Source organism: Ictidomys tridecemlineatus, chromosome 3 (genome assembly GCF_052094955.1).
Source record: "Ictidomys tridecemlineatus isolate mIctTri1 chromosome 3, mIctTri1.hap1, whole genome shotgun sequence".
NCBI classification, from domain to species: Eukaryota; Metazoa; Chordata; class Mammalia; order Rodentia; family Sciuridae; genus Ictidomys; species Ictidomys tridecemlineatus.
In genome coordinates this window covers 22,958,699-22,982,759 of record NC_135479.1, presented here as the reverse complement: position 1 = coordinate 22,982,759, position 24,061 = coordinate 22,958,699, and the positions used below count along the sequence as shown (strand labels likewise).

General features: G+C 41.8%; 1 protein-coding gene across 2 annotated transcripts; it reads right to left on the bottom strand.

Moving 5' to 3' along the window:
- Positions 1 to 491: 491 nt before the first annotated feature.
- Cwc25 (CWC25 spliceosome associated protein) lies at positions 492 to 24,015 on the bottom strand. Of its 2 annotated transcripts, none has more exons than XM_005321760.5 (10): positions 23,837 to 24,015; positions 19,503 to 19,675; positions 10,705 to 10,941; positions 8,278 to 8,347; positions 7,301 to 7,428; positions 6,558 to 6,621; positions 5,356 to 5,567; positions 4,950 to 5,048; positions 2,153 to 2,314; positions 492 to 1,510 (listed from the first exon to the last, which is right to left on the bottom strand). In XM_005321760.5, the coding sequence occupies exons 1-10, from the start codon at positions 23,852 to 23,854 to the stop codon at positions 1,396 to 1,398; spliced, it is 1,278 nt and encodes a 425-aa protein (XP_005321817.1). In that variant the 5' UTR covers positions 23,855 to 24,015; the 3' UTR covers positions 492 to 1,395. The 2 variants fall into 2 exon arrangements, with proteins under 2 accessions (XP_005321817.1, XP_077898232.1); XM_078042106.1 differs by lacking the exon at positions 23,837 to 24,015 and adding an exon at positions 21,374 to 21,493.
- Between the last annotated feature and the right edge of the window lie 46 nt (positions 24,016 to 24,061).

Genomic DNA, 24,061 nt, shown 5'->3' with positions numbered 1-24,061 from the left:
TGATTAATGAATAACAAAAGTATGTTAAATTCTCTCTGGGCAAAACTTTTTTAAAGCATTAGTGTCTAGCATCATAAGTGCTCAAAAATAAAAATCCAAATACATTTTAACCAGAATTAGAAGTTAGAAGAACAAAGAAATAGCTCAGCTAACTTGTGACTCAGAAGTGCCTAGGAGGGACTGCGGGTTGTAGCTCAGTGGTAGAGAACGCTTTCCTAGCACTTGTGAGGCACTGGGTTCGCATAAAAATGAAATAAAGATATCATGTTCACTTACAAAAACAAAAAAAGTTCAGCAAAAAATTGTCTAGGAAATCCCTGTTAAATGAGGGCTTCTGGTGAAGGAATAAAGGGAAAAGCAGTTAAAACAGGGAAGTGGCCACTTGAGTTTGTTTTTGTTTGGGGGAACTTTTTTTTTTTTTAATAGCTACAAAATAGTAGGAAACAACCCCTGAAAATCTAGCATTGTACATGATAAAAAAAGAAGCCATGTAATAAACAGCTTCCATTTTATTTTCTTTTAGGAGCAGGGAACATAATAGCAATGTGGTCCTGACTCCTAAAAACTTGCCTATAGTGCTGCACTGCTCACACAGGGGAGCAGGGAGATCAGATAGATAGCCTAGATTCTATCGATAACCCCAGGCTTCTCCTAAATGTGCCCTATTCAGAGAAAAATAAGCTGACCTACCTTACTGCGCCACTCACAAGGTTCAATGTGGCTGTACTATATTACATAATAAAATCACTTAGCAAACAAGATACTCTCACAAAGCTAAACTTTTTTTTAAAAGCATGTAAAAAAATATACATTTGTACATATACACATTATACTTTTACAAACCAAATAGTTAACAGTTCACTTAGAGCTTTTTGTATTCTCTTCCAGGTCCTTTGTCACTCTCTTGGCTGTTCCCTAATCTGACATCATTCTGTTATATTATTTACTAGATCAAATAAATTCATGTATCCCAGTTAGCACAATCTATCCAAGTGGCTCTGGAGAGAGATCAGAATGGTATGATCTATCCTGAGGCAGTGAAATAGGTCTATTCACACAAGTGTGAGGAAAGAGGTGTCATGAGCATCACAAACCCAGCAGGCTGCCTTCCAGAGTAAGATGAATATTCCCAATGGTATGGCTCGGTGCCTGCCCATTAAAACAGAGTCAAAACCCACTCTGCATACTGCAAAAGCTACTTAGGATCTCATAATCAGGTCACACTGATTCACAAAGGAAGCAAAGTATTTCAGGAATTGATGGACGAGGGTCACTTTGAACAGTGGTGGTTTGAAATCTGTGGAAGAAGTCACTGAACTCTTATAAAGAGAATTTTTAAGGGGTTAGCAGCCTCCCTGAAAAATTCAGGAAAACCAATAAGAAAAAGAATGGTTTTCATCTTTTCATAAAGTTCTTCTCCAGAGCCACTGAGGTTCTCTGTAGAGAGTGGATATTCCGTTTCACCCGATCCTCCAGGGAGGAAGTAGATGCACTCTCTAGCTTCATGCGGCTAGGAAGAGAAGACAGGGGAATGGAAATTAAAAACATTTGTCAATTGGTCAGGTCTGGCAGAATTAGAAGAAACAGGTTGCTAGTCTTAAAGCAATTGTAGAAACAAGCTCTCTTAAGCCCACATAGAAAATTTTCAAGTTAATCCATCTGGAACCAAATTTTTTAAATGTCCATAAGAGAAAATTCATCTGCTTTTGAAAATAAGTCAAAGTCTCATTGGGAAAAAAGACTTTCTGAGCCATTAATTCTTATTTAAAAGAAATGCAGGGCCAGGGTCATGGCTCAGCGGTAGAGCACTTGCCTAGCATGTGTGAGGCACTGGGTTTGATTCTCAGCACCACATATAAATAAATGAATAAAATAAAAGGTCCTTCAACAAAATAAATAAATAAATAAATAAGAAATGCCAAAGAATTTCAGAGATTTAGAGAAAATACTAATTCACTTCTCCCTCTTCCAAATCAAAACCTCCCACTATCTGGCTAGAAGCTACGAATGGTAAAAAAAAGGTGGTCCTAAAGCTGAGCTCCATATTCTCCCTGCAGACACAGTGACACCTGGAATACACTGAACCCCTCTGTTAAGACTCTCTCCTTGAGAACAATCCCATGGAGCCCCAGGCAGGAAGAAATGTACTCACTGGATGAACTTCCCATCCCGGGAGTCTAGCTTCTCCAGCCTCCGTTCCCGTTCGTCCTCCCTAGCGTGCCTTTTGAGGATGTTCAGCCTCTCCTCTTCCCTCCACTTAGCATTTTCCATCATCTCCTGCCGTTTTCGTTCCAGTTCCTCTGCTGAGAGTTTTCTGTTGAACACAAAAACCATCCCATCAATTCTACCTCACTCCTAGCAAAAATCCCAGAAGCAGCACAGGGAGATAAAGGTCAGCAGGACCCAAGCTTTCCATGGCTTTCTCCAAGGAAATGGCCAGAGCAGTGCCATGTCCAGCATGAGTTTCCCTCCTATTAACATAGTGTGGTGCAGAGGTACTGGGGATTGAACTCAAAGGTGCTCTACCACTGAGCTACAACTTTAGTCCTTTATTATTTTTTGACTGGGTCTAAGTTGCCAAGTCTGGCCTTGAATTTAGGATTGTCCCAAGTCACTGAGATTACAGGCAAGCATTGGCTCCTCTTAACATCTTGGTCAGGTGTTTTCACCCAAATTTTAAACACTTTTAGAATCTCACAATCTTGGCAGTTGGACATGGTGGCGCACACCTATAATCTCAGCATCTTGGGAGACTGAGGCAGGAGGATTGAAAGTTCAAAGCCAGCCTCAGCAATTTAGCGAGGCTATAAACAACCTAGTGAGACCCTGTCTCAAAATAAATAAATAAATAAATAAATAAAAATGGTTGGGGATATAGCTCAGTAGTAAAGCACCCCTGTGTTCAAGCCCTGGTACCCCCAACCCCCTGCAAAAAAGGCTTGCCAGAGGCAACTGAGATATCCCTGGATTCCCAAGCAAAACTTGAAGCTGGAGATTACTCTGCCAAACATCTATAGGAGACCCTGTGGTTTACCCTCTGGAGAAACTGAACCATACAGGAAAAAAAAGATTCAGAAGCATCAGGCACAGCACAGAAAGTTGGCAAGGCCACCATACTGCAAAGAGGATGAAGTGAAGCCCACATGCTCCACACTGAGACTCCCAGTCCTGATGGGATCTGTGCCTCTTTCAGAATGCCAACAGCCAGGATCAGGCAACTAGAGGATTTTTTTTTTTCCTGGAGAAATTTACCAGTCCCTAACAAAAGAATCAAAGTTACTGACAGCTGAGAGTCCCAGATGAAAAAACAGTTCAACTCTACCCAATCACCTACCAATAGACAAACCCCTGTAGGTACAGTGTTTCAGTTTTTTTATACCTCACTCTTAAATATGAATGCAAAGTGAAATATCACCAGATAGTTCAGGAAAGCCTCAAAAAAATGAATGACAGACACCAAAACAAACAGAAAAGGGAAATTAGGAGAAGACAAAGCAAAAACAAAACTTTTAAAAATCTCACTCAAAGCCAGGTGTGGTGGCACATGCCTATTATCTCAGTAGCTTGGGAGGCTGAGGCAGGAAGATTGAGAGTTCAAAGCCAGCCTCAGCAAAAGTGAGATGCTAAGCAACTTGGTGAGACTCTGTTTCTAAATTTTAAAAATACAAAATAGGGCAGGGGATGTCGCTCCATGTTTGAATGTCCCCAAGTTCAATCCCTAATACCCCAAAAAATCAAATAATTAAAATCTCACTCGAGCTGGGGATATAGCTCATGGTACAGCACTTGCCTAGCCTGAGTGAGGCCCTGAGTTCAATTCAAGTACTGCAAAAAAAAAATAAAATAAAATCTCACTCAGATAAAATATATTACAGCATTTAGTGAGGCTAGGAGGTTTTTAAAATGAGACAATCAGAGGTGGATGGTAGAGCTCTTGTCTAGCATGCACAAGGTTCTGGGTTATATGCCCAGCACTTCAAAGTAAAAAAGAGAAACAAGGAACAATCAAATAACATAAAGACCTCTTGCAAGCTCAAGGCCAGCCTTGGCAACTTAACAAGACCCTGTCTCAAAAAGCCAGGCACATTGGTGCACGCCTATAATTCCACTCGCAAGTTCAAAGCCAGCCTCAGCAAAAGTGAGGTGCTAAACAACTCAGTTAGACCCTGTCTCTAAATAAAATACAAAATAGGGCTGGGGATGTGGCTCAGTGTTTGAGTGCCCCTGAGTTCAATCCCTAGTACCAAAAAAAAAAAAAAAAAGACTGGGAAGATACTCAGAGGTAAAATGCCCTGGGTTTAATCCCCAGTATGAAAAGTAAAAAAGCCAGGCTGGGGTTGTGGCTCAGCAGTAGAGTGCACATCTAGCACACACGAGGCTGTAGGTTCAATCTTCAGCACCACATAAAAAATAAATAAAATAACCGTGTTATTAAAAAATAAAAAGGAAGAAAAGAAAAGTAATAAAGCCAAAATATTTAAAAAGGCTTCTAGGTGAGGCTGGAGTTGTGGCTCAATGGTACAGTGTTTGCCTGGCATGCGTGAGACCTTGGGTTCAATCCTCGGAGGGAGGGAGGGAGGGAGGGAGGAAGGGAGGAAGGAAGGAAGGAAGGAAGGAAGGAAGGAAGGAAGGAAGGAAGAAAGAAAGAAAAGATCCATTGACAACTAAAAAATAGATTTCTAGGTGAAAACCTCTATGAGTACTGCCAGACCAATATATGATGAAAGACTCTCACTTAAAGTTTTTATTAGATCAACACTATTGACTTTGTCCTTTCAATGTGTCTAACAAGGTATGAGAGAGTGGGGGAAGACTATTAAAAGCTGCCCAGATAAATAAGAGTTGGTGTGGCAAACAGGTCATATAGATTACCCACTTGCCCTGCTGTGGGCCACTCCTAGGTTAGGGCCTGCAGAATATGAAGTTAATCTACTGCCCTCATAACTTACCTGGTATATCCAGAAGCATGCCGCCTCTGATAGACCTCCTTTTTAGGTGATGGGCTCTTAGTCTGGTCCCTCTCTCTCCTGTTTGCCTTAGAGTTGTGCCTGTAATGGACACAGAGATTATTTTCCAGAGATTATTCTTCAAATAATGAAAAAAAAAGAGCTAGCCATCTTAAAACCAGTCCATAAGAAAGATGAGAGAGAGGATATTGTACCAGTATAATATATTCCTATAAATGTGTGGTTGTAGGGACTGAAAGCTTACATTAAAGTTTAAAAAATAATATGAAGGAAGTAATAAAGCAAAGACATTTAGGAAAGCTGATGGGTGGACATCACCAAAAGAAAATACCACTGTGACCAGGCCCCTGCAGTCACAGTTTATACCACAATGAATTTCCACACTCACAGTTTGCTGGGCCTTGGGGACCGTGACCTTCTGCCTAGGGATCGAGACCTCTTGTCCCGGGACCCTGCTTCCCTATTGCTCTTCCTGCCGGTATTTCTAAGGGGTGAGTTCGAGGAGCTTCTAGACCGGGAACGGTTCTTCATCCCATACGCTCCCTTCTGCCCAGCCATCAGAGTACCCTGTTGTCCCTGGTTACGGTCAGAGTCCCTGACCTGTAACATTAAGAGAAGGAAGAGGGGGGGCGTGAAAAAAAAAGCTATTCATAGGAAAATCCAGTAGTTCAAAAGGCAATGCAATAAAACAAGGAAAAGAATAAAATCATCTGGGCGCGGAGGCGCATGCCTGAAATCCCAGCAACTTAGGAAGCTGAAGCAGGAGGATCGCAAGTGCAAAGTTAACCTAGGCAATTTAGCAAGGCTCTGAGCAACTTAGTGAGACCCTGTCTCAAAATAAAATATAAGGGCTGCGGATGTCACTTAGTGGTTAAACGCCTAAACACTCCCTTGGTTTAATCCCCAGGACCAAAAAAAATTAAAAATAAAATAATCAATTTTGTAAGGAATCACAATAATTACAGAAAAGCATAAAATATTTGAACAGTTATCTCAGGATCCCTTAAAACAGCCAGGTATGGTGGCACATGCCTGTAATCCTGGCAACTCAAGACGCTGAAGCAGAAAGATTGTAAGTTTGAGGTCAGCCTCGGCAACTTAGCATGCCCTGGTCTCAAAATAAAAAGGGCTGGGGATGTAGTTCAGTGGTAGAGCAGCCCTAGGTTCAATCCCCAGGACCGCCACCACCCGCCACCCCACACCAAAAAAAAACCTCCTAAGAGAAAGTACCCACCCCACCACTTAAATTGGCTTAGGTCTTCACTAGAGCCTAAGGAAGAGTAAGAGACAGCAGGGAGGGCAGCATCAAAAGTTAAAAACACGAAGGGATGTCCACAGGTAAAAAGCCATTAACCTCTACACTTAAAATGTATATATTTCATGTTGACTGCAGAGAGATAGGCAGAATATCTAAAGTGATTCTGTTTGCTTAGAGAACGCTCAGGCATGTAAGAAGCTCAGGGATAAGAAGTGGGCCTGTTCCCCAGCAACCCCAGCCTCCACTGTCCAATTTCCCTGCTATCTGCAGTAGTCAAGGTGGCACATGTCACAGTCCCACTGTCACTCCCTTTGAGAAGCCCACATCCCTACCTGTAAGCCATATCCAGGGACTTTAGACAAAGCAGGAAAGGAATTTGCCATCTTCTTTTGAGATCTAAGAGATTAAAAAATACATATTCATTGAAAAAGAAAATGCATACAGGTCCACTTCAAATCTCTCATGCTGAAACATGCGTCCTGGTTCCAGTGTGACCTTCCCCACTTCCCAGCTATTACTTGGCAGTATGTTTCTCTATTTGGACTATCTTTGCTGGAAGATGCATCAGCACAGTTAAGCTTTCCCTGTGAAAAACCGTGGGCCGAGCTTCTCAGCCCCAATGCCTAAACACATTCTCCTCTCACCTCATGTTTCTATTCCAGAGACTCATGGTGAGTCAGCAGGAGCAGAGCTGACTATTCCCACAGGGAAGATGGAAAGACACAGAAGGGGCAGTCATAGGCCCATTCATCCATTAAAAAAAAAAAAAAAAAAACCCTATGTGAATCCCATGGCAGTCCTGAGGACTCAGCTAAGATGAAACAGTCATGCCAGGAAGTCGACCTAAGATCTGTGATCAGTTCTCTTAGGGGTGTCTCTCCAGTAGCACACCAGGAGACCCACCCACATATAGCATCTCCAGGGAATTCTAATGCTAGAAAACAAACTGGCACAAAGCCTACGTCCAAGTGTTCACCACTGAAACCCCAGTGCGGGGCAGTTTCCAGTTCCTGTTGTGGAATGAAAGAATGAATGGGCAAGTGAGTCAGTGCTGGAGGATGCCTGACTCGCTCACCTCCCCCGGCTGGGCTCGTCGTCCATGCTGGAGCGATCACTACTCGAGCTTCTGTGTTTGTGTTTCTTGTGCTTCTTTTTCTTCTCCTTCTTTTTCTTCTTCTCCTTTTTTTCCAAACTCATTTGCAACTAAAAAGTGTCCAGAACATAAACTTTCAAGGTTATTGAAACCTTTATCAGTCCCTTCTGAGGGGACTGGTTCATGTACAAACTGATGCCATGCCTCTATAGGGGTCCAGGGCATTCTCAGGAGCTCCGTGTCAACAAACCTGGTTGTACACAATGCACCCTAGATTCTCAAACAGAACCTCTGGTGAGTGTGCTAGGAATCTGTGTTTTAAACATCACCAGAACCACTACCTAGGAGTTTCCATTCTTTCCACTCAAAGAAACTCTATCTCCTTTGGAAGTAATCAGAGACTGCAAAAATTACCAACTGCTCAAAGAGTAACCATACATTATGTGAATGGTGAGCCATAACAGAGGACACTCCAATCCCCTGTGCATACTACATACCTGATTCCATAGGCATGGCCTACACCCCTCTTTTCCTGAAAATATGTGAGTACAGGGGTGCTTTTTCCAACCAGAAGAGAAAAAAGGAAATTGAGCTTACTTAAACTTATTAAGATTGCATAAATATCACCAAGAGATGGTGTCTAAAAGAAAAGTCTTAAACATCATTCTGTTTTCCCTGGTAGGAAGAAACAGAGGGAAGATCTTATATTAAGTAGCTAAAAGACAGCTGGATGTGATGGTACATATTCCCATAATACCAACAACTTGGGAGGCTGAGGCAGGAGGATCACAAGTTCAAAGCCAGCCTCAGCAACTTAGAGAGACCCTGTCTCAAATAAAATTTTAAAAAAGGGTTGAGATATAGTTCAGTGGTTCAATCCCCTGGGTTCAATCCCCCATACCAAAACAAAACAAAAAGTACCTAAAGGCTACTTTATGCTTATTTGATGCATGACTTACCAATTCTTTGATTTTCTTCATTTTAACAGGATTGTTCAATACCTCTCTTTTTTTCTCCTCCTCTTTCTTCCTAAATGGAAGACATTATAAAAATCATTATTATTTCTCTTAGAAGGAAGATTAAATCATTCTCCTCTCCAAATTCTATATAACCACCATTGTAAGAAATGCTTTGTTGAAATCTACAGGATGGCATGGAAGCCAAAAATCTCCCCCAAATCTGCATAAGAGACTGTATATTGTGGGGAAAGTCTACTATGGGACACTGCCATGCAAGACAGTAAGTTAAAATTTTTTCTCATTGGGCATCATACTCAAGGCTTCCCACCTGGTCAAGTAAATGGGTGTCACCTTATATATTGATTGGTTGCAACATTTCAAAGACCTCCATCTTTTATCATAATAATCACCTGGAAAATAAAGTCAATGCACTGATTCCTCTTTTTTTGGTAGGGGAGGTACTGGGGCTTGAACTCAGGGGCACTCAACCTCTGAGCCAGCCATATCTGAGCCCTATTTTGTACTTTTATTTAGAGACAGGGTCTCACTGAGTTGCTTGGCGCCTTGCTGTTGCTGAGGCTGGCTTTGAACTCACAATCCTCCTGTCTCTGACTCCCAAGCCACTGGGATACAGGCGTGTGCCACCATGCCCACCCTGATTCTTCTTTTAAGAAATTTTACTCTCATATACTCTCAATAGGAGGGTAAATTGATCAACCTTCCTGAAGGATTATTTGACAACACTTATCACAATCAACACAAACTTTTTTTTTTTTTGGTAGTACTGAGTTGAACCCAATGCTCTACCACTGAGCTATATCCCTAACCCTTCTTATTATATTCAGACAGATCTCACTAAATTGCCCAGGATAGCCTCAAACTTGTGATCCTCTTGCTTTGGCATCCCTAGTAGCTGGGATTACAGGTGTGCACCACCATGCCTGGTCAGCTCATACTCTTTCATTTCAGAAATTCTAGAATTGTATTTTCAAATTCAAGAATTTGCTACTAGCTGGACCCAGTGATGCACACCTGTACTCCCAGTGGCTCAGGAGGCTGAAGCAGGAGGACTGCAAGTTTAAAGCCAGCTTCAGTAACTTAGCAAGATTCTAAGCAACTCAATGAGACCCTATCTCTAAATAAAATACAAAAAAGCACTGGGTATGTCGCTCAGTGGTTAAGCGCCCCTGGGTTCAATCCCTGGTACAAAAAAAGAGAGAGAGAAAGAATTTGTTACTATAAGGAAAAATCAGGGAAGGTCGCTATGAAGTTTTCATTTTATAACAATGAAAATTTGGAAACAAGTTAGGGATTCAATGATAGAATATTAACAAAATAAGTCATGGCAGAACCATTCAACAGAGACATTAAAAATGATAATATAAATCGACCAATAAAAACAAAACAGGGGCTGGGATTGTGGCTCAGCGGTAGAGCACTCGCCTAGCACAGGTGGGACCTGGGTTCGATCCTCAGCACCACATAAAAATAAAGGCATTGTGTTGTGTCCATCTACACCTAAAAAATAAATATTTTTTTTAAAAAGTGGCTAAAAAGGTAAATTATTACCTATATTTTACGATAATAAATTAGGAAGCTAACAATATGGGACAAAACATTTGTAACACATACAATATCTTTAATAGATAAATAACTTTAAAGAAAATTTGCAAAAGAAAAACTTTTAAATAAAAATAAATATTTTTCAATGTTTATTCTTACACACTTTAAAAGAAAATAATGCAAACTAAACCAAAATAAATATGTATAGTATGGTCTCATTTAACACCCAAAAAGTAGCTCTACTTTTATCTGTCACACATTGGGGTTTCAAAATTCTGAAGTTTCTTTTTCTTTTTTTTTTTTTTTAAATAAGCACTCTACTGACTAAGCTGTATTCTCAGCCCTGATCTGTAATGTGTGTTTGTTTTTTTTTAATATTTTAAAAAATATTACATTTTAGTTTTCGGCAGACACAACATCTTCGTTTGTATGTGGTACTGAGGATCGAACCTGGGCCTCACCCATCTGAAGTTTCTTTTTAAAGGGTGCTGCTGCCCACCTCGCAAAAAAGAAGTGGAAGATAAGAAGGCCTATTCACCCACTTAGCCAACTTCACACAGATCCCCAGTTTTCCAAGAAGTTGCCAATCTTTGTCACCTTGCTTCAACCTCCTATTTTTGTTTAAGGAACAAATGAATAAATCTGGTCTGGTTTGGTACATTTGCCAATACCTTCCCGTACAGCCAAGAACTGACAATGTTAATGGAGCCTCCTTCCCAACATCAGGAAGCGCAAATGGAGACAAATCCTTTTACTTGACAGATAAAAGTCAAGGGAAAACCAACTGCAAAGCCAGCAACCCACTGCCTTTGCAGGGTCTCCAAGCATCCTGTAACAAACCCCCTTCCAGACCCTCAGCAGCACCTGATGATGAAGAGTGGGTCCTCCCGGATCTTGCTGGCCATGTCAAGCAGGGAATTGGCACCAGACGGAGCAAAAATAGAGCCCGGAAGGAGTCCTGTCTCAGAAGAACATCCCCCCTCCTTCTCCTCCATCTTCTCAAAAACATATTTGTCAATGGGGCGCCCGAGCAGGTACTCATCACGATTCACCATCCCACCAGGACCCTGGTACATCCAGTCCAACTTTTCTTCTTTTTTCCTGGTTGAAGAAAACAATATATACAATTCAAAGGAAATGTAGATTCCTGCAAACCTGCACAGAAAACCCAATGAGAGCAGGACTCAATCTATAGGTGCTTACCACATGGCAAGCATGGTGAAATGGTGCCTGCCCTTGTGGAGCTTACAATTAAGTGGAGAAATCATTTTCATATACTTAAAGCATAATTTCAAAAGATAATCTAAAACAATTAATAGGCTCATTCTATATCATTGTCTTATCACCAAAAATAATGTCAGTGATCACATAATCACACGTATTTATTTTGTTTTGGTGTCTGACACATTAGAACCAGTAAATAACACTACATGTTTAAGGAGATAATAAGATCAAAAATAACCTAATACATAAATGATGTTTTTAAGCCAAAGGTAGAGCATGGCACAGGGCACAAATGATGTCATAGTATCATGTCAAGCAAATATTTCCCTGTGATTCTAGGGAGAAACAAGGTGAGAAAATGGACCCTCATATCACAAATAGTAAAGGTGTATAGAAGCAGCCAACACCAGCTCACAGCCAATTCATTTCATCCAAACAGTATTATTTGTAGCATTAAACTCAAAATGCTCAAAGTGCTTTGAATATGACTTTAATTTGTGTATTTGTTTGTTTTGAGGTTACATAATAACTGGGAGGATATCTTCTTACTTGCATGTTTGGACTTTTTTTTTCAGCGCCAAGGATCAAACCCAGGGCCTTGCCCATACTAGGCATGTGCTCTGCCACTCTTTCCCTGCCACTCCTACGGACATTTTTAATAAGAATAAACCAACACAACACTTTAGAAAAATGTTTTCCTATTAAAAGCATTGGTTTGGGGCTGGGGATGTGGCTCAAGCAGTAGCGCGCTCGCCTGGCATGCGTGTGGCCCGAGTTCGATCCTTAGCACCACATACCAACAAAGATGTTGTGTCCGCTGAGAACTAAAAATAATATTAAAAATTCTCTCTCTCTCTCTCCTCTCTCTCTCCCCTCTCTCACTCTCTCTTAAAAAATAAAAAAATAAAAAAAAGATAAAAGCATTGGTTTGATGGGGCTAGGGGTGGGGTTCAGTGGTAGAGCGCTTGCCTAGCATACGTGAGGCACTGGGTTCAATCCTCAGCACCACATAAAAATAAATAAATAAAGTAAAGGCATGCTCTCCATCTACAACTACAAAAAAAATTAGTAAAAAAAATAAAAGCACTGGTTGGAGAAACATTATAGTCTATAATTAAGAAATGATTGTGAGGGGCTGGGGATGTGGCTCAAGCGGTAGCGCGCTCGCCTGGCATGCGTGCGGCCCGGGTTCGATCCTCAGCACCACATACAAACAAAGATGTTGTGTCCGCCAAAAAATAAATATTTAAAAAAAAAAAAAAAAAAAGAAATGATTGTGAGCTGGAGATGTGGCTCAAGCAGTAGCGCGCTCGCCTGGCATGCATGCAACCCGGGTTCGATCCTCAGCACCACAAACCAGCAAAGATGTTGTGTCCGCCGAGAAATAAAAAATAAAATATTAAAAATTCTCTCTCTCTCTCCTCTCTCACTCTCTCTTTAAAAAAAAAAATAGAATGCAAAAGGAGGAAAGCTTTGCACAGAATAATTAGACTTCAGTCTCCTTCCCTGACTCCGCTGTGAGAAGATTGACTTAAAAAAAAAAAAAAAAGAAAAGAAATGATTGTGGTCATGGGTCAGGTTCCATGCAGTTTGCCTGGCATTGCTCACACCACTGAAGTTAGGAGCACAAGGGAGAGCTGCACCCTGGTGGATAACGGAAGACTATAGTGGGACTTTAAAAGAAATACCACAGGTAGTGGTGTCTTTCATGTAAACAAAGGGTTTCCTAAATCTCTCATGTAAATAAATCAGAGACAGGAAGGAGGCTGACAACTATTAAAACCAGGGCTCCAGAGGGCTGGGGATACAGCTCAGTTGGTAGAGTGCTTGCCCTGCATATACAAGGCCCTGGATATATCAGGGCTCCTGGAAAGGAGGGAGCTTTGCAGTTTGGGAAGTCATGTTCCAAGTTAGAGGGAAAGAAGATCCCTGGAATTTCATCACAAGTGGTGTCTTACAAGAGCCAAACTGACAGTACAAAATGGACCAGATACCAATTCAAGAAGAATTTTAGAACAAGTTATAGTCTGTTTTAAATTGTATATGGCACTGGGTGAGGTAAGACACCTATAATCCCAGATACTAGGGAGGCTGAAGCAGGAGGACTGTAAATCTGAGGTCAACCTGGGCAACTTAGCAAGACCTTGTCTGGGGAAGACAGGGGCGGTTAGGAAGTAGTAATATTAAAGCACCACTGGATCCAATACTGGAGCAGGGAAACATACTGTTGAGCTAGGGTCACCAGTAGCTCAGGGGCAGAGCACTTAACATGTGCAAAGCCCTAGGTTTGATCCCCAGCACCTCAAAAAAATAATAAATAAATAAAATTATAGGCGGGACAACTATGATCAAGTAATCTATAAAGAAACATTAAACAATTTTTTTATTTAAAATAGCATGGGAAGTGGGAGGTATCTGAAGATATTACATTTATTTATTTATATTTTTATTGCAGTTGTGATCAAAATAAATGTTTAATAAAATTACAAGAAAATACCATAAATGCTTAGAAGATAAAGGGCCAAAAGGTTAATAACAATGAAACATGAACATCATTTCCTTGGGAATTTTCCTGTGTAGTTTTTTTTTTAATATTTATTTATTTTTAGCTGTAGTTGAACACAATAACCTTTATTTTATTTATTTATTTTTATGTGGTGCTGAGGATCAAACCCAGAGCATCGAATGTGAGAGGCAAGCTCTCTATCGCTGAGCCACAACTCCAAGCCCCTGCCTAGTTTTGTGTTTTCTATAATCCAAACAATAGAAAACTCCTGGGTCTGAGAGGAAAAGAACTGATTGTATAGGGCAGACCATATCACATCATAAGGAGGTCTGAGCAGGAAGGTCAATGGTAACTAGAATATTCTCAGAGGCTCATTTCCTGATAGGGAATATAGCATGACAATTATGAGTACAAGTTCTATAATCCCACCTACTAGGAAGGCCAAAGTAGGAGGATGGCTTAAGTCCTAGAGTTCAAAACCACTGGGCAACGTAGTGAGACCCTGTCTCAGAAAAAATAAATAAACAAAAAGAAGATAAGTTCTGGAGTCAAGCAACATGGACCTGAATCCTGGCCCTATAGCCAAGTAAGTCCTCTGAGCCTTGGTGTCCTCACCTATCAAATGGGGATATAATACTATCTACCTCACAGGGTTGCTGGGAATTAAGTCAAGTCAATGGATTTTTAGATTTTTGTTGTTGTTGTTGTTTTTATGGTACTGAGAATTGAACCCAGGACATTGTGTATGCTAGCCAGGTACTCTACCACTGAACTACATCCCTTGCCCAGTTAATGGATTTTTAAGTCACTCAGCAGAGTCATGGCACAAAGTAAGTATCAATAAATGCTGGTTGTTCTTTGTGTTATTTATGTATGTGTTTCTCTCTCCCACCAAGTTTTAAACTCCTAAATGGCTGGGACTATGGCTATGTCTCCTAGACAGATGCCCAACAATCATGGATTCAACGTCTGACAATTTCATAGTCAATGAACCTTGAGCTAGGAAGTACTTTTTGACAGAAATTAAGGACATAGTGAAACCCAGCAGGGTGGTACATGCCTGTAATCCCAACTCAGGAGGTTAAGACAGGAGATCCCAAGTTCAAGACCAGCCTCAGCCAACTTAGCAAGGCCCTCAGCAACTTAGAAGCCCCCACCTTAAAATAAAACATAAATGGGCTGGGGTTGTGGCTCAGCGCTAGAGCGCTTGCCTAGCACATGCAAAGTGCAGGGTTTGATCCTCAGCACCACATAAAAATAAATAAAATAAAAGTATTATGTCCAACTACAACTAAATAAATTAATAAATAAATAAAAAGAGCTGGGAATATAGCTCAGTGGTAAAGCACCCCTGGGCTCAAGAAAGAAAGAAAGCCAGGGGGCTGGGGTTGTGTCTCAGTGGTGGAGCGTTTGCCTTCCATATGTGAGGCCCTGTGTTTGATACTTAGAACCACATACAAATAATAAAATAAAGGTCCATTGACAACTAAAAAAATACTTAAAAAAAAAAAAAAGAAAGAAAGAAAGAAAGCCAGGTGTGGTGGCACTCAACTTGGGAGGCTGAGGAAGAAGGATCGCCATGTTCAAGGCAATTGAGCAAGGTTCTAAGCAAATTAGTCCTTGTCTCAAAATAAAAATAAAAAGGGCAGGAGATGTGGCTCAGTGGTAAAGCACCTATGGGCTCAATCCCTGGTATCAAAAAAAAAAAAAATTTTTTTTAAATGTCCTCAAGAAACAGTGTCCTGATATATTGCCAAGGTTGACCCTAAACTCCTGGGCTCAAGGAATCCTCCTTCTCTCAGCCCCCTGAGAAGCCAGGACAACCACAAACCATAGCCAGTGGAGGGGATGAGGGAGCAGTTAAAATACATGTCAAAGATAATTAGAAGTTTGCCTGTGTGTACCTGACACTAACAGGAGGAGGAGTTGGGAATAAAGACTCATGTATTAATCTGTAAAAATATCTCCTATGTGTCAGAAAGATGAAAAGGCCAGAAGGATGAAGTAGATTCACTGGCTACTGGTAAGGCCCATAGGTCTATAAATCACCAAATGGGGCTGATGAGAGCTAAGTATGTGTTGAGGTGACTCTTGTACTTCTGGGTCAAAAAGTAGAACTACCTGTTAGGCAGCTGAATATACAATGACACAGAGTCTGTGTGGGATAAGTTTAAGGGTCATCAGCATGAAGCATATATTGGTACTAGAGGAACGAAAGAGCTCAGATAGAGGGAATCAGGGAGCATGGGCAGTACAGGGTGAGAGCAAGGAGCTATGTAAGGGAAGAAAGGAGAAGGGAAATTAAGAAAGGTAAGAGGGGGGCTGGGGATGTGGCTCAAGCGGTAGCGCACTCGCCTGGCATGCATGCGGCCCGGATTCGATCCTCAGCACCACATACAAAGATGTTGTGTTTGCCGAAAACTAAAAAATAAATATTAAAAAAAAATCTCTCTCTCTCTCTCTCTCTCTCTCTCTCTCTCTCTTAAAAAAAGAAAAGAAAAGAAAGGTAAGGGGGGGGGATAAGAGGAAGGCTGGGACTGTGGCTCAGTGGTAGAGCACTCGCCTAGCATGTGTGAGGCACTGGGTTCGAGCCTCAGCACCACATAAAAATAAATAAATAAAGGCACTGCCCATTTACAACTAAAAAATAAAGATATTTAAAAAAGACAGAAAGGGGCTGGGGATGTGGCTCAAGCGGTAGCGCGCTCGCCTGGCATGCGTGCAACCCGGGTTAGATCCTCAGCACCACATACCAACAAAGATGTTGTGTCTGCCGAGAACTAAAAAATAAATATTAAAAAAGAAAGAAAGAGGGCTGGGGATGTGGCTCAGCGGTAGCGCGCTCGCCTGGCATGCGTGCGGCCCGGGTTCGGTCCTCAGCACCACATACAAACAAAGATGTTGTGTCCGCTGAGAACTAAAATAAATAAATAAATATTTAAAAAAAAAAAAAAAAAGAAAGAAAGGTAAGAGGAGCTGGGTGGAGTGGTGCATACCTGGCTTGGGAGGCTGAGGCAGGAGGATTGCAAGTTCAAGGCCAACCTCAGCTACTTAGTGAGGCCCTAAGCAACTCAGTGAGACCCTGTCTCTAAATAAAACATAAAAAAGGGCTGGGGATGTAGCTCAGTGGTTAAACACCCCTGGGTTCAATCCCCAGTACTCAAAAAAAAAAAAAGAAGAAGAAGAGGAGACTGCAGATAAAATTCAAGAGCTTCTAGGGGAAAGGCAACTGGGCCAAATATAGAAGAAAGGATATGAAAAATGAAGGCAGATACTTATATAAAGTAGTAGTAACTGCCTGGCTCCACCTAATCTCAAAAGGACTCAATTCATATCAGCCTTACTCAAGCCCTAGGAAGACAACATGTAGAGTTGGAATCCAGGGGCACAGAGCTTGGCATCTGGTTCTACTAGAAATTAGCTGGATAACTTATATCCTCATCTCTAAAATGTAATCAGTTACTGTTGTCAAACTGTTATTATGAGTTTTTAAATAAGGAAAGATTTGGGGGGCAAAGCATTTGAAAACAAAGTTTCTGCTGTTGTTGCTATCATTAAGGACACAGATCCAATTCTCAATCAAAGCTGTACAACAATAGGGGACCATTTATTTATTTACTTTTGATACTGGGGATTAAATCCAGGGGCACTTTACCACTGAGCTACATCCCCAGCCCTTTTTCATATTTTTATTTTCAGACAGTATCTTGCTAAGTTGCAAAGGCTGGCCTTGAACTCGTGATCCTCCTGTCTCAGCCTCCCAAATTGCTAAGATTATAGACATGTGCCAGTGTACTGTGCCAGGGGGCCTTTTAAAACACATAGTTGCCCTGCCTCACACAACCCCTATTTTCCAAAAGGGAAAAGACTTAGGTGGAACTCAACCCAGCTTTATTTATTTATATATACACACACACACATACATACACATGGCCCTAAATTTTTAATCCTCCTGTCTCAGCCTCCCAAGCCCCCCTGGTATGCACCACTGCACCTGGTATCATATGCATACAATCATCAATGTCACAAACCTATCATTCTTATATATATGTGTGTGTGTGTGTGTGTGTGTGTGTGTATGTGTGTGTGTGTGTGTAGAGGGATACAATACCTTTATTTTTTTATTTTATGTGGCGCTGAGGATTGAACCCAGTGCCTCACACTTGCAAGGCAAGTGCTCTACCAATGAGCCACAACCCCAGCCCCTCATCCCATCTTTATTTAATCTTCCAAGCCCATTCTAAAGTGCAAGGGTTGAGAAACACCATTATAGACCATTGTTTAGGAAATGTAATTTTCCAATATTATCAGTAAATATTAAAGAAACACTCTATTTTAGAGAGGAATTTTGAGATCCACATTAAGTATTAAAGGTTTTCTTCATTCTGAGATGCATTTCATACATGGAAAAGATTACCTGAACCACAGAAGTGAATTGTTAAATAGAAAAGATGTTTTACTGGCTACATTAAAAGTATGAAACTGTGCAAAAACTATACAAATAAGCCAAATGGGTAAGAAGATTATCTAAATATATCTTCATTAAAGACCAAAAAAAGAGGGAAGGGACCCACATGCTGACCTTTGTTTTTATAATGTTGAAGGACACAAGGGCGGGGATCAAAAAATATCAGGAGCTGAATAAGATGAGCACAGTGGTACCTCTGGGTTCAATTCCAAATAAAATAAAACCAACCAAAAAAAAAAATCAGAAAAGCTTTTTCCCCAATCTATTTTCCTGCTACAGTTCCATCACAGCATTTCCATAAACTGAAACTAAGTTTCATATACATATGAAACTTATAATCAATGTTATTTTGTTTTTTGTTATTGTTATTGTTTTTAGTATTGGGGACTGAACCCAGAGCCACTTTACCACTGAGCCGCATCTCAGCCTTTTAAAATTTTATTTCAAGACAGGATCTCACTAAGTTGCTTCCGGCCTCATTAAATTGCTAAGGCTGGCCCTGAATTTGTAATCCTGTCTCAGCCACCCAAGCCCCTGGTATGCACCACTGCACCTGGTACCATATGCATACAATCATTAATGTCACAAACCTATCATGATTATTAAGGAAAAGCCCACATATCCAATAACAGAAGTGAGCCACCGACTACCCTGAAAACTTTGTCCATGAAGACATGAACAAGGGGAATGTCAGTACAGATTACTCACTTTATTCTATCGATATTTTTAATGTCATCCTGATTTAGGAATGAATAGCAGGTTTTATGCTTTTTACTGTCTCAAAACATAAATTTACTCCCATTTCCTTTTATGATATCTGTTATTCCTAGCATGTACTATATAAGAAACTGACTGACTGATCCAGTAGGACTGTCCACAACCACACAGGTTTGATTGACAGACACACCATCTACCTCCTCCCATGGGACCTCATCGCCCCAATAAAAAGAGCTCACACAAAGGCAGGACTGAGATGTGGACACATAACAAGAAACAAGGAGGGCTGGGGATGTGGCTCAAGCGGTAGCGCGTTTGCCTGGCATGCGTGCGGCCCTGGTTTGATCCTCAGTACCACGTACAAACAAAGATGTTGTGCCCACCAAAAAACTAAAAAATAAATATTAAAAAAAAAATTCTCTCTCTTTAAAAAAAAAAAATAGAAACAAGGAAAAGACAACCATCCTCAGCCATGCTTATTTGTCAACAGTCTACCAGGAATGTGGCCTACACTAAGTACTAAATATGTAATCTCATTTGATCTTCAATAAGCCTTAAGAACTGGTTCTACTAAAGTAACCAAGGCTCCCGATTTCACAGCAAGGCACAGCCAACCTTAGAATCCAGGTCAATCCCACTCCAAAACCTATACACTTAATCATTAAGCCATCATGCAACATCTGGATTAGGCATCTGCAGTCAGTCCTGCAATTTTCTGTACATCAGGACACCCAACTCCTCACTTACTTGACAGCCCCAACATCCTCAGCATAGCGCTGCATCTCTTCCCGGGCCCTCTCTTCTCGCAGTTCCCGCTGCAGTTCCTCAATCTTCTTCCGCTCTGCCTCATGCTTCTGCTCGGCCTTCCACACTTTCTCCACATTGCGAAGGGTCTGTGGGTGCCAGCTTTTCTTCAAATTCTGTGGTGAATGGAAGTAGGGAGAAAATAATTCAGCCGGGGGTTATAGCTCAATGGTAGAATAGTAGAGTACTTGCCTACATACATGAGGTCCTGGGTTCCATCCCCAACACCCCCCCCCAAAAAAAAACAAAACAGTGGGGAAGAAGATATATTTTGCAATGACAAGATTTACATCCAATAATTTCTCACATGGAGAGGGTGTTTAAGTACTGTAAGATTAATGTTCTCTTTTCTGTCAAAGTTAAACCTATATAACCCTAGTGGATTGAGAGGCCGAGGCAGGAGGATCCTGAGTTTAAAGCCAGCCTCAGCAAAAGTGAGGTATTTAGCAACTCAGTGAGACCCTGTGTCTAAATAAAATACAAAAAAAAAAAAAAATTAGGGCTGGGGATGTGACTCAGTGGTTGAGTGCCCCTGGGTTCAATCCTCAGTATCAAAAAAAAAAAAAAAAAACAAAGTTAAACCTATAGTCTGAGTTAACAAAAATGTGTTTGCTGTAATTTAAAACTTAAATTGCATAGTGTGTAGTTATTTTGTGGAGCTCTTTTTAAGTCACAAAACTATGAGGTTGCAATGTAGCCATTTAGAGCCCCCCCCCAATATATCTCCCTTTGTCCTCAGTCTTCCAATCATAATGCCTGTAGGTAGTTGAGTAGGTAATCCAAACATAACTATATGCCTTCCCCTTGCACTTCCCAATTTTTTTTTTAAATATTTATTTAGTTAGTTTTGGGCGGAGTCAACATCGTTGTATGTGGTGCTGAGGATTGAACCCGGGCCGCACACATGCCAGGTGAGCACGCTACGGCTTGAGCCACATCTCCAGCCCCTGCACTTCCCAATTTTAAATCAGTCAATCACACACACAGTAACCCCGAACTCCTATTATCAGAGTAAGGGGCAGTGCTGCATTAGGGATAAAAACCTGGGCAGACTTCCTACCCAAAGTGCTTGTTTGCCAGATTCTTTCTGGTAGCATACCCTTCTGAAGAAGTAAAGTTTGCTTTGCCTAGCAGCATTTTTGGGGGGGGCGGGGAGTACCGAGGATTGAATTCAGGGGCACTTGACCACTAAGCCACATGCCCAGGCCTATTTTGCATTTTATTTAGAGACACGGTCTCACTGAGTTGCTTAACACCTGGAAGTTGCTGAAGCTGGCTTTGAACTCACCATCCTCCTGCTTCAGCCTCCTAAGTTGCTGGGATTACTGATGTGAGCCACCACTCCCGGCTGCCCAGTAGCTTTTGAGCACATACCAGATTTCTAACAGTACATAAAGTTGTGCAGAATGGACCTGGCCCCTCCTGAGTTCCCTTCAAACGTTTTAATCTTGTACTTTCACTGGCCATCCCTAAAATGGGAATTGGTGATGGCAAGACAGGAGGAATGGGGCAGGGAGGGAGGGAGGATGGTATGTATTTAGAAAGGCAACAGAACTCACTGGCATTAAGCATTCCTTCTTAGGAATACAACATTCTTTTTTTTTTTTTTTGAGAGATTTTTTTTTTTTAATATTTATTTTTTTAGTTTTCGGCGGACACAATATCTTTGTTTGTATGTGGTGCTGAGGATCGAACCCGGGCCGCACGCATGCCAGGCGAGCGCGCTACCGCTTGAGCCACATCCCCAGCCCCACAACATTCCTTTTCTTCAGTTCTTTTACAACCCAAATCCCTAAACTTACTTTATAACCTACCTAGGACTTCCTTCAATGTTCCTTCCCAGGAAACTCCCCTTGGTTCTGATCTTCTCCTTTACCCTCAAAGAGGCATCAGGGATATGGCTCAGTTGGTAGAGTGCTTGCCTTGCATGCATAAGGCCCTGGGTTCAATCCCCAGCACCACAAAAAAGAAAAAGAAAAGAAAAAAAAAAACTAAAATCCTTTATCCTCAAAGAATGTTACTTCTCTTTCTTCTCTCCATCAGCTATTCCCCTAGCTAACACTGCCCATCAGAAGTTTCTCCAAGGGCTGGGGATGTGGCTCAAGCGGTAGTGCGCTCGTCTGGCATGCGTGCGGCCCGGGTTCGATCCTCAGCACCACATATCAACAAAGATGTTGTGTCCGCCGATTAAAAATAAATAAATAAATTAGCCTGATGGAGTGGGAAGTAGGCAATAGGAGGGCAGATTTTTTTTTGTTTTTGTTTTGTTTTTTGTTTTTTTGGTACTGGTGATTGAACCCAGGGATGTTTAACCACTGAGCAATATCCCCAGCCCCTTTTAGATTATATTCTGAGACAGGGTCTCACTAATTTGCTTAGAGCCTCACTAAATTGCTGAGGCTGGCTTTGAACTTGTGATTCTCCTGCCTCAGCTTCCCTAACCAATGGGATTATAGGCATGTGCCACTGTGCCTGGCAGGAGGGCAGGTTTTCAAACAGAAGAAACAGCACTCAGCAACTACAGCCCCAGTGGTGAGAAAGAACACAGCACAAATAATTCAGTGTAGCTAGAGGTGGAATGCAAACTGATGGAGAAGGGGTACAAGATGAAGTCAACTAAGAAGCAGATCAATAGGTACAGTGGTATACACCTATAATCCCAGCAACTCGGGAGGCTAAGGAAGGAGAATTGTCAAAGTTCAAGGTCAGCCTCAGCGACCCAAAGAGGCCCTAAGCAACTTAGTGAGATCCTGTCTCAAAATAAAAAATAAAAAGGGCTAGGTATATGGCTCAGTGGTAAAATGCCCCTGGGGTTCAATCTCCAGTTCTTAAAACAAAACAAAACAAACAAAAAAAAAAAAACAGAAGATTAAGGGCTTTACAAGCCATGTGAAGAGATTAGAGTTTATCCTGTTAATGGCAGGAAACACTTAGTTATATGCAGGAAAGAGGCATAACCCGCTATCATGTGAAATGTGGACCACAGAGGGCCAAGACTGAAGACCAGTTACAAAGATAAAATGTACACAAAATACCTGGCAGGTAGAAAATGTGCAATCAATGAGAGCTCCCTTATTTTTTGCTTTTCTCTTTCCTTCCTTAAGTGCCTTTCCCCTGTGTCAGGTCATTCCTTCCTTTCTTCAGTCTTTCCTTTGTTCAGTCCATCCATCCATCCTTCCTTCCTCATCTCCCCCACTTACCCTACTAGTTATCCCTTTCCTCCCTGCTTCAACCATATGTGCGCCCCACCCTCAAGGGATGGGTGGAATTGTCTGGAAACATTTCTAGTTGTCACATGAAGGGAAGACGGTGCTTTTGGCATCTAGCAGCTAGAGGTCAGAGATGCTATTAAACATCCTACAATTCACAGTGCAATCCAAGTCCCCTCTGCTCCCCCATCTACAAAGAATTACCTAGCCCAAACTGTCAAGAGCTCTGAGATTAAGAAACACTGGCTTAGAGCTTTCCTTCAGTTACCTGAAGAATACACTAAATTTTCACAGGAAGCTTGATGGAGTCCTGGAACTCAGTCTAATTGAGAACATTTGAAAAATACTAGGGCTACTGAAGAGGTACCTAAGCTGACCTATTTGCTGATTCAATTAGCTCCACTTTCAGGAGGTTGGTACTTTCCTAATCTTGCACTGTGCCCTTCTGGATACCTTTGCCCTATTTAAGGCTTCAGTCCCTTGCAAATCAACGACACAACTTAGGAGAAACTGCCACTTAACTTACATAAGTGCTATGAATCCAACCAAAGCTCTGTAACTACAGATCAGAATGAGCAATGATAGAGACATGAAAGAAAAGTGGACATGAAGATTCCTTCAGGCTTAAAATGGCTCTCCTTCAAAAGGCCTGGCTAACGAACAGGGAGAAGCAGGCACAAATTACTCACACTACAGCCCAGGGCAGGCCTCTGAACTCCTAAGTAAGAAGAGGAGCTATGTCCCAAGACAAGATATACAAACAAATCTGTGTGCCATTCCTCAATATCTGCCTTCTTTCCTAAACATCTCTCCCTCTTCCCAGCCTATCCAGAATTTCCAGCCCAGAGAGCCCCCATCAACGAGCACACAAACATCACCAGCCCCATTCGCGACACACCTCGAACGCTTCACTCCAAGGTCCTAAAGATGCCTCCCCTCTCCAGGGTTACCGCCCCCTCCTCCCCCACTGCGAGGCTTCGTCGCCACAGTTACCCTCTCCGCCCCCACCCCACTCCCTGCCAATTTCCGAACCCAGCGCCAGTCGGGCTCCGGGCTCCCTCCACTCACCAGGTCTCCACCTCCCATGATGACAGAGACGTCTTCTCGCTACGTGGATGTGGAAGATTCAGGGAAGATCAAGAAGAAACGTAGGGGAAGAGTTCAGGGACGACCTCTCCTAACCTGGCCCTGACCGGCACTGGCGGCCAATTTCATCGCCCGGTCGAGGACACTTCCGGGAGTGGCGTCTTATTGCCGCGTCGACGTCGCAGAGTCATGACGTTTAATCCTAGC